The 9,692-nt window shown below is 48.4% G+C and overlaps 2 protein-coding genes and 1 long non-coding RNA gene across 4 annotated transcripts; 1 reads left to right on the top strand and 2 right to left on the bottom strand.

Annotated features, from left to right (window-relative positions):
• Window positions 1-94: 94 nt before the first annotated feature.
• On the bottom strand, window positions 95-3,885 carry DNALI1 (dynein axonemal light intermediate chain 1). 2 transcript variants are annotated; one of them, XM_040534703.1, is made up of 6 exons: window positions 3,746-3,885; window positions 3,518-3,657; window positions 3,242-3,411; window positions 2,269-2,411; window positions 1,833-1,997; window positions 95-445 (listed from the first exon to the last, which is right to left on the bottom strand). In XM_040534703.1, exons 1-6 carry the CDS (start codon window positions 3,824-3,826, stop codon window positions 410-412), a joined length of 735 nt encoding a protein of 244 aa, XP_040390637.1. In that variant the 5' UTR covers window positions 3,827-3,885; the 3' UTR covers window positions 95-409. The 2 variants fall into 2 exon arrangements, with proteins under 2 accessions (XP_040390637.1, XP_040390636.1); XM_040534702.1 differs by having other exon boundaries at window positions 2,269-2,447; window positions 3,746-3,874.
• Window positions 3,886-4,045: 160 nt separating this feature from the next.
• On the top strand, window positions 4,046-8,687 carry SNIP1 (Smad nuclear interacting protein 1). Its single transcript, XM_040534695.1, has 4 exons — window positions 4,046-4,274; window positions 4,360-4,456; window positions 4,812-5,401; window positions 6,073-8,687. The coding sequence occupies exons 1-4, from the start codon at window positions 4,069-4,071 to the stop codon at window positions 6,335-6,337; spliced, it is 1,158 nt and encodes a 385-aa protein (XP_040390629.1). The 5' UTR covers window positions 4,046-4,068; the 3' UTR covers window positions 6,338-8,687.
• LOC121058761 lies at window positions 8,667-9,678 on the bottom strand. The gene is made up of 2 exons (XR_005814336.1): window positions 8,886-9,678; window positions 8,667-8,802 (listed from the first exon to the last, which is right to left on the bottom strand). It is a non-coding gene; the product is annotated as an uncharacterized LOC121058761 (long non-coding RNA).
• Between the last annotated feature and the right edge of the window lie 14 nt (window positions 9,679-9,692).

The raw sequence follows: 9,692 nt of genomic DNA, 5'->3' as shown, positions 1-9,692 counted from the left end.
AATAATGAATGTGACACATTAGTTGTAGACACTTCGTGTATGACTTCAAAGTTTTCTACAACATTTTCAGAGTAATAACATTACAGAGATGCTCGTTTGTAAAAGCATTTAGTAGTTTATTGCTTTGAAGGTCATTAGCATATTACCGACAAGCAAGTCCCAGACGTTCACTATTCAAGGAGCTACATGCTGAGGTGGCACTGAAAGAGGGCACAGTAACTAATGGAGCTTTTGAATTTCAACTCTTCAAGAGAAAAAGGGACAAATAATACAATTACACTGCCTTCAGTTACCGGTAAGTGAAAATTCAGTATTGTTTTTTTTGAAGACAGATCTTTGTCACTAATTGCAAACTTCTTGCTCTGACAGCTCTTTAGAGCACTGCCTGGAGGGCACCAAAAAAAAAAACCTACTTATTCGGTGCAATGATGCTTTCAAGTTGAGCCTGAAAAACAAATGAGACAGTAAGTCAAATTAGGTTCAATCTAAAAAATAAACGTACGTTGATGAAAAGTGATAAATTTGTTAGATATTCAAAGCGAGGAGCTGAGGGATGCTGCAATACTTCAAGAGAAACAGGCCAGGGTTTTTCCCTAGCTATTCCATTCCTTACTACATGTTTTATAAATTAGCTTTTCATTCTTGGCATACACACTTTTTGCATTCTGAGAAGAAAAGAGCTGGCCTTGGTTCCATACAATGAAAGGCTCATTTTATAATGTAAAGCATTGAAGAGGAAATTAAATAAAAGCTGTTGAAACAGTGGTCTGAATTCTCTGATTTCAGGCTGGACTATGTTAGCTAAATTAAATATTTGGCTCTCTAGGGTTTGGAACACAAACTGACTCTGGGACAAAAGTAGCTGGGAACAGCAAGTTTTTCAGTTACTGAGACAACTTGACGCCCAGTTAAAGAGATTGATCAGAGTGCTACCCGTGCTTGGGGAGCGTGTAGTGTGTGAAGCTTCCAGGACTCCTAGGTTGTCCTCTTCCTAGAGCTGCCATAAAAATAAACTACAACAGTGGTATATACACAGCTGTTAAAATACTTGTACTTAAAGGAAGAAACATGGGTCCGGTGGCAGCACACATTTGCTCTAACAGTTACTCTATTTCGTGCCCTAAAATACTTCAAGATGGCCTGAGGATGTTAATGGTTTAGAAAGGAAAACTAGGAATAGTGGAGATAAGGAAAGCAGCTGGGTGTAAAGGAAGTATTTTTGCTCTAGCCAGAAACGTTTACAGTTGTTTATGATTCCTTCCAAAAGCAAAGCAATTAACAGAACCTCTCTTTTCATTAAAGTAGCATGCACAAAATTACTCCTGTCAGATCCAAAACAATTTCAGTGATCCAGTCAAATCACCATAGGACAAATTGCTTCAGTGTTTTCCATGAGAGCCTGTTAGCAAGCAAGAAGTGAATAGAAGAGTGCTTTTACCTATAATATAGTAGCTACACTTCAGATGTGACATAACAGACGTTTAGAGGCCTAGAAATCCAGTCAGCAATATGCGCTTGCCCTTCCTAGGTTTTGTTTTGCATTGTCTATAGCTCTGTTATCTTAGATGGAGATAGGAAGTTCCAAGAAAATGTGATGGTGCTGCCACCACACTTCAACTCTGCTGCTAAATAGTTCCATTAAGAAGGCACAAGTACAATAAATCCTTGCTATCTTCCCACTTCCTCGAGAATTTAAAGAAAGCGGGACATTAATACAAGTGCATCATAAATGTAACTACTATAAACGGGAAGGAGAAAGTTAGTTTTACATCTTTCTAATTAAAAATGCCAAAGTTTACCATTGCTATTTAGAATTGCATTTCTGTGCTAACCTTCAGCTGTTGATTCGTTCGCTTCAGGAACTGAACCTCTTCAGTGTGTTTCTTTTCCTCTATCTGCCGCCTTTCGTTTTCACGCTTTTCAATAGCCTCACATTTAGCTTTCTGTTCGCTCACCTGTCTTTCCAGCTCCCGCTTTTCCCCTTCTAGCTCTGCAATCTTAGAAAATAGTACAGATCTCTCAAGGTTTGTTTGTTAACAGTCAATTTTCATTTGATTTCTCAATTTTACACTATGTTGTACAGTCTTTAAAGCGCTACAGGTATAATAGCTTATGAAATGCAATTAAGCCTTAGGGAAGCAGCACGACAGTTATTTTGATGATCTTTACTGCCACCCAGTGGAAGTAGAAATAATTGATTTTTATATAAAACATTCTTATGCCATATCACATGTGGAAAAGTATTATTGGTTTAACAGACCGACTTACTCTCTTTTCCATGTCATGTTTGCCTTGCTCAGCTTGCAGCGCCTTCCGCATGCCAAACGCAGTGCTGCTCTCATACAGCGTCTGGTAAGCAGCAATTGTCATTTGGATTTCATCCCTGACTCGAAGCAGCAATAGTCCGCGCTCTGCACAGTTGATTGTAATTTCACGGATCAATTCATCTTTAAAGAAAAGGTACAAAAATATTGAGTAACTTCCTGACATTTATCTGGGAATGCTGGAGATGCACAGGGTCCCGAAGTTCTTGGTTTTTACCTGTTCTTTGCACTACGAGAGCAACGTTGGTTTACAGGAGATGGTCGTAATTTTGGTTTTGTTACTTTACAGCTACAGCGTGAAGCGCTATCAAATAAATCCGTTAACATGCAGCAGTGTGGTGTATAGAAACTCTGGTAATGACTGTTTCTGTCCCACGGAAAGCATAACAGCAAACCCCTTAAAACTTGTAATGATTTTATGCAGTTGTCAGAAGAGGCAAGAGCCTCCAGAAGAATTCTGCTCAAACAGCAGTCTCTTGCATTTGGGAAGATCAGAGAAGTAAGGGAATTTAACACTTTTGCAGAGGATATAAGAGTATTTAAGAGTTAAGCTGTGTTTTAGGTTAGTTTAACTATTCAGGTTATGAACAACTAAGCCAAGATTAAGCCTCTTTGTATCTTTTACATATACGTAAGATTACTGTCACAACATGTCATTTTTGTGGATAATGGGACACAAAATGCTACATCTCTGACAGCTCTCAGCGTGGGTAGGTAAATGTTACAGTCACAGTCTGAGCTGCAGTGCACTGATGAGGGGCAGGGAAGGCAGGTGCAGTGTGGCTGCCGGAAAGGCAACCCTGGCCTTGTATCCCTTCTTGCGGGGTTCAAGGCTGTGCGAAATGTGGAAAGAGCAGCAGTGAGGCGGACAAGGACTGAGGCAGAGGAGCGGTGTTTTTGTGACCGCCGGTACTGACCGAAGCACTGCGAGTAGAGCTCCCTGCGCACGGGGCAGATGCCGGTCTCCCGCGCCTGCCGCTGCTGCAGCCTCAGGTCCAGCTGCTCCTGGAGGTGCACGACGTCCAGGCGGGTGCTGGGCACGCTGGACACCTGCTGCACCCACAGCTGCTTGTCCTCTTCCCACTCCCTGCACCCAAAAGCACCGGGAGGGCGGCGATGGATGGGGACCGCCGGGAGGCCCACCTGGGCCCTCTCGGCGGCTTCCCCCCCCCCCCCCCCCTCCCCGGTCTCACCGCGGCGGCAGGATGGCGTTCAGCAGCTCCTGGGGCTGCCTGCACTCGGCGGCGGCCGCGGCAGCAGCGGGCCGGGGCCGGGGCTGCGGGCCGGGGCCGGGCTGCGGCGGCGGCTGCGGGGTCCCCTTCAGCGGGCGGGCCTGCGGAGGGGGGGGGGGCGGGAGAGAGCAACGTGGGGCCGGGACAGGCCTCGGGCAGGCCCCGGCCGTGCCCCCGGGCCCCGCTCACCTCCGGGGAGCGCTTCTCGGCGCGGCGGCTGACCAGCACCGGCGGCTCGTAGCGCAGCAGCGAGTCCGGCGGCGGGATCATGGCGGCGCCCTTGTTGCTATGGAGGCGGCGCTGTTGCTATGGGAGGGGTGGCGCTGTCGCTACGGCGACAGCGCTACCGCCCTGCTGGCGCCGTTGTTGCTATGGAGACTCCGCCTCTCGTTTGTTCCCTAAAGCGCATGCGCCGCGCCGAGCAACCGGACGCCCCGGCGGAAGCACTCCGGGGAAGGGCCGGAAGCGGCGCCCACTTCCGGCGGTGGCGGCCGGCGGCGGCGGCGGCGGCCATGGAGGAGGCGGCGGAGCAGCGGCGGCGGGGCGAGCAGCGGCAGCACCGGGCCGAGCAGCAGCAGCAGCAGCGGCGGCGGGGCGGGGAGGTGGTGGTGAAGGTCGAGAAGCGCAGCCCGCGGCGCTCCGCTTCCCGCTCGGCGCGGGGGGGCAGCCAGTCGCCGCCGGCCGACGAGCGGCGGGGAGGCCGCGGGGGCAGCAGCAGGTAGGCCCGGGCGGTGGCCGCGGGCCCGGCGCTGTGCCCGGCCCGGTTCCCGCCTCTCACTGCTCCTCCTCTCCTTGCCTTAAAGGTCGCCCAAGCGGCGGAGCCGGGCCGGCCGCCGGAGCAGGTCCCCGCGCGGCAGGCGGAGCCGCAGCCCGCACCACGGCGCGGTGAAGGTGAAGCAGGTAAAGGGAGGCGTTAACGGACGGGCACGGTCCTGTGCGCTGCCCGCGGCTCGGCTCGGCCCGAGGGGCTCGTAGCGGGGCTCCTCCTGCGGCTTCCGAGAGGCTCGGCTGGGGGAGGTCCGGAAACCAGCCTCTGGTCCGGCGGTTTTCTTCCTCAAATCCTTGTAAAATGCCTTGGGAATTAAAAGAGTCTCATAGGGTAACGTCTCACCGCTCCGCGCTTCGAGTCTTGCTGTAAGTAGCTCAGTGTTCCTGCCTGCCTGCGAGCCCAGCCTCGGTCACCTTTGCCGAAGTAGATTTGCTGCGTCTCTGTTCTAATTCTAAACACCTCACCCTAAGCGGCTCTTCCTTACAGGAGCGAGACGAACATCCTCGTAGAGGAAATGAGGAGCGAAAGCAGAAATACCCATCGGAGCAGGAACACAGGCGAGACAGAAGCGGTGACAGAGACAGACACAGAGATCACGCAGACAGAAGGAAAGATCCCAGTGAAAGGCCTGGAGGTCGAGGCCACGAGCGAGAGAGGGATGCTCAGAACATGCGCGAGCAGCAAGCGGAGAGAGAGTTTTATAACGAGAGAAGGCGAGAGCACCGGCAAAACAACGAAGGGAGCGGCGTTGACCAGAATCCAGAACTCGGGCAGTCTGATAACAAACCAAAAGATAAAGCTGCTGTAAAGAAAGAAAAACCAAGCTTTGAACTGTCTGGGGCTCTTCTGGAGGACACCAACACCTTCCGAGGGGTCGTGATCAAGTACAGCGAGCCCCCCGAGGCTCGGATTCCGAAGAAGCGGTGGCGCCTCTACCCTTTTAAAAACGACGAGTTCCTCCCGGTCATGTACATTCACAGGCAGAGCGCTTACCTCCTGGGCAGGCACCGCAGGATTGCAGATATTCCCATCGACCACCCGTCCTGCTCAAAGCAGCACGCTGTCTTCCAGTACCGGTAGGTATTCCTCTGCGTGCCTGCTGGTGGCACGGGGTTATTCGGTAATTTGTGAAAAAAATAAAATAAATGGGGGGGAAAAAAATAAGTAGTTACGCATGGTTTACAAGTACGTGTGTGTTGTAAGCTGTTTCTTTTTTTTATGACTGCTGCACAACATCCTAGCAGCAATCAAAACTATTTGCAGTTCCTCTCATTTAACCACGAGCAGCCTTTTACTCAGACAAACAACCCAGCAGGGTTAAACGCAGAACTGCGCGTACGTCTGAGCTGGAATAAGTAGCAGGTGTAATTGGCAGTAAAAGCGTTTCAAGGGGAGGTTTGCATTTGGGTTTTCACAGCAGAGACTGCTGAGCTCCTGTTGAAGCAGCAGGGGTTGCGTGCTTTGGAAGACAGAGCTGCTCTCTTAAGGAAGAGCCATCTGTTGTGTGTTAGGAGTTACTGCCTTAGATCGCAGTAAGTTGCAGGAGGTGATGGCTGTCGGAATGTTTCGGGGATTTTCCCGTTCTCATCCCGTCTCTCGCTTCTCACGTTTTACTCGTTCAGATCTCTGCAGTACAGTTAACACCTAACTGCACTGGGGCCGATGCGCTCCAAAATCCATCTGCGTGTGGAGCAGGGGATTTCCTGTTTCGCTGCCGTGACTGGAATGGTGTTTTTTGTCTCGCTAGGCTTGTGGAGTACACTCGTGCCGACGGTACGGTCGGCCGGAGGGTCAGGCCGTACATCATTGACCTCGGCTCTGGCAACGGCACTTTCCTCAACAACCAGCGGATTGAACCTCAGCGTTACTACGAACTGAAAGAGAAGGATGTGCTGAAGTTCGGGTTCAGCAGCAGGGAGTACGTTCTCCTCCACGAATCTTCAGATAAATCTGAGGCCAACACAAAGGACGATGATGATGAGGAGGAGAAGGAGGAAGAGTCTGACAGTTAACAGATGAGGAGGAAACTGGGGGGGCGGGAGCAGGGGAGAGAAACTTTTTCAAGAGAACATACGTTGGGATGTAAACATGGGAGCATCAAAGCACTGATGCCCCTTATTGCCTTAAAGTCCTTCTGTTGCTGATCAGTTGTCATGCTTTATTTTGGGGGGACTTCGCTGATTATTCATCTTTGATAGTTCTGCGTTTCAGGAAATCCAGCTTTGTGTTTTCTTTTTTTTTTTTTTTTTTTTTTTTTTTCCCCCTGACAAGCAAAAAGAGCACCTGGATGTGAATGTTGTGATGCTGGAAATATTCAGCAAACGTTAAAAGACTTCTCTTTTAGAAAACGATGTAAAACGCAGCGAGCATATTTAAAACTATTTTTATTACCTGTTTTGTCATAACCCTTTGAAAATGCTACTTAACTGAGATCTTAGTTAGGAGGTGACCCGATACACTTTGTAACGTGTCTTGTTTGGTAGAGTTTGCCAAATCTCTTGCCAGGTTAGTTCTAGACAGGACAATTTACCAGCCTTCCTACTAAAAAGGCACAAGTGTTGCAAAGCCCCCCTTGCGTCTGTATGTTTTGGGTAGTTAGATTGCATTACGATAACTTTCAGCCGTGGGCATTTTACCAGACGACTCCCTGGAAATTATAACGCAAATGGAAACTGAAGGAAGCGCTTCCTCGAATTTTAGGTTACAGTAACTTGATTTGGGAGGGCTGAGGCCCGGGTCGGTGTATGCCCAGCGTGTGTTGCAGCAGAGGATGCTGAAACTGTTACTGGGCGTTGAATATCTAGTCCTAAAGGTAGGGCCTTTATCTCCGACAGCACCACTGCCCCGCGAGTAACTTCTTGGTTTTGTTTGTATTACGTATAGTACCTGTTCTGTGGTGGCATGTTTTAACCAGTTTGCACTATTTAAGTTTTTTTTTTTTATATATATAAAAAGTTAAACCGCCATTTGTTTAAAATATTCTTCTACCCCCACCCTGTAAATGAAAACAATACTTTAGGAAGAGAAAAACCGATTCTACTTACTGCAAGTACTTGCGTCTTGCATATTTTTGGATGTCTACTTCCCATGGTTTGCTTTACGATGTAAGAAGTGTAATGTTTTCCACACTGTTTCCTAATTTGCCTGGATGTTTGTTCTGTGGTCACACATGCTATTCCTACGTGCTGTGTATATACTTGGTGTATGCAGGGGCTGCATACTGTATACACAGGCTAGAACATTGATGGTGTAAATATGGGGCATTGGCGTAGGTTTTCAAGCAGTAGGCAGAATGAGTTTTGACTAGGAGGATCTCCTTTATATATACTCCAGGGGTTTTTAAATAAAGAATTTGTAAATTTAGCCCTAATTCCTTTTAGTTATGAGATTTTTCTAGTGTCCCTCTCTTCCTTTATATTCCTTGAAATAGGTGCATTTTGTGTTTTGACAAGCCTGGAAAGGTGAGAGAGATGCTGAAGGTATAAATTATCACAGCTGTGACGTTCAACAAAGTGGTTCAGCGGTTGGAAAGTGTAGAATTAACAAATACCATCCTGTTGTAACTCATGCAACTTTTTTGTTACTTCAGCATTATCTTTTAGTAAAAGCAGGACTGAATAGATGGTGCCACGTTACCTCAGGACTGGTAAGGTTGCAGCTGCCTCAGTTACAGGTCCTGTGTCAATACCCTGAAGAACCACGGGGTGTGTGTGTGTGCTCTGTCGGACTGCGTGCACCGTGGGCACACTACCACCGATTGCCACTTCCCCAGCACCTCTGACTTTGACCCTGCAGCACCCACAGCAATTGCGGTCTGCTACCTGTGTGTCTTTCGTCCCATGCTATCAAAGTACTCGTTTCCATGTTAAGAACGTGAAAGAAGTTTTAAAAAGAAAAGTTTGCGTGATTTGTGTGCTGCAGGTGCTGTGAGGTTGGAGGACGGTAAGGGCTTGTAGCGCTTTTCTTTGCTCAGGCCTTTCTGAGCTGAGCGTGCAGCAGGTAGCTTAGTGCTGTGTCCGGGCTGCTTGCCCTTGGATGCAGACAGGCTCTTGCTAGGAAACAGCTGGGGTTTAAGCCAGGGATATCAGTAGCACGAAAGGGCAAACCAGCCCATCAAGTCGCACTTATTTCAGAGCATTTAAATAAACTAGCATAGTTTACTAGAGACTTGAACCCAACTAAAAAGTTCAAATCAGACAAAAATGTGTGCAGAGTATGCTCAGCTACTTCTAGAACATGTTGAAATGATCCACTTGGGGTTATTTCTTCACAAAGGGAAGTCATGAAGATGGAATCCTTACAGCTGAGACAGAGAAGAGAGATGATATTGTCTTGCTTAAATGAAACTTTTTTACTTTTTCAGATTGGTTCAGTTTTTTTTACATGACCCTGCTGGGTTGCCACTTGTGACCCTTTCACACCTTGCTAGGAAATGGCCTCGGCTGGTTTCAGGCTCAAGTCCTGTTCAGTCCTTGGGCTGGAAACACAAAAAGAGACGAGTGAAATCCCCAAATACTCTACACTTTACTGCATCTATTTTGCAAATTAATTTTTACAAACCTGAGTATGTTATAATAGCACATCCATGCTCTTGATTTTTGCTGTACCATTTTTACTAATTGGTTTTATAAGCAGCCTGTTTTCCTCCAGAATGATGGGATTCAAGGAGCTGCAATGCACCAAGTGGTGATGAACACAAAAGTAACCCTCTTTTACAAACGGTGCAGCATTTGAATGCCAGGTCTCATATTTTATTGCCTTACTTTCAGTGTAAAGTTTCCTTATGTTCTGAAGATACCTGAGTTCTCAGCATGTTTACACACCAGTGCACGCTGAAGATTGCTGAGCAATGTTACACAGCTGATGCACGGGCATGCTGGCTGGGGGTCTCTGTGGGCTGAGCAGGAAAGTTCAGGATCATTTCTGTGCTTTCTCAACGCCCTTCTTCTGTGAACCCGGCTCATCCTGACCAGGATCTTTGCCTGCGTCTACTGAAGAATGCTCATCTGTGGTTTCAAACAAGCTGCTGCTGCTGCAGTCAAAGAATCGGGTCGAGCATTGTACGTTCGCACTGAGTGGCACCAAACCTTTAAGAACTCCCTGGAGGCCGTTCAAGCTGCTCTGTACGGACATCTGTATTTTGTGATTATTGTTTTTCCCTCAGTAATGGGGAAAACCCCTCAGTCAGGGGGTTTCACCTGCCTGTCCCTACCCCATCCCTGCAGCACGGGGCACAGTGCAGACACCCTTCCCGCACATTTCCGTGCAGCAAACCCTCACGAAGCCTCTTTTAAACGAAAACCCCGAATATAACCCGCGGGGCGGGGCGGGGACCCCCATCCCGGCGGGGTCGCACCGGGGGGAACC

The sequence above is a fragment of the Cygnus olor genome, chromosome 23 (assembly GCF_009769625.2).
Source record: "Cygnus olor isolate bCygOlo1 chromosome 23, bCygOlo1.pri.v2, whole genome shotgun sequence".
NCBI classification, from domain to species: domain Eukaryota; kingdom Metazoa; phylum Chordata; class Aves; order Anseriformes; family Anatidae; genus Cygnus; species Cygnus olor.
This window is presented reverse-complemented; position numbering and strand designations above follow the sequence as displayed.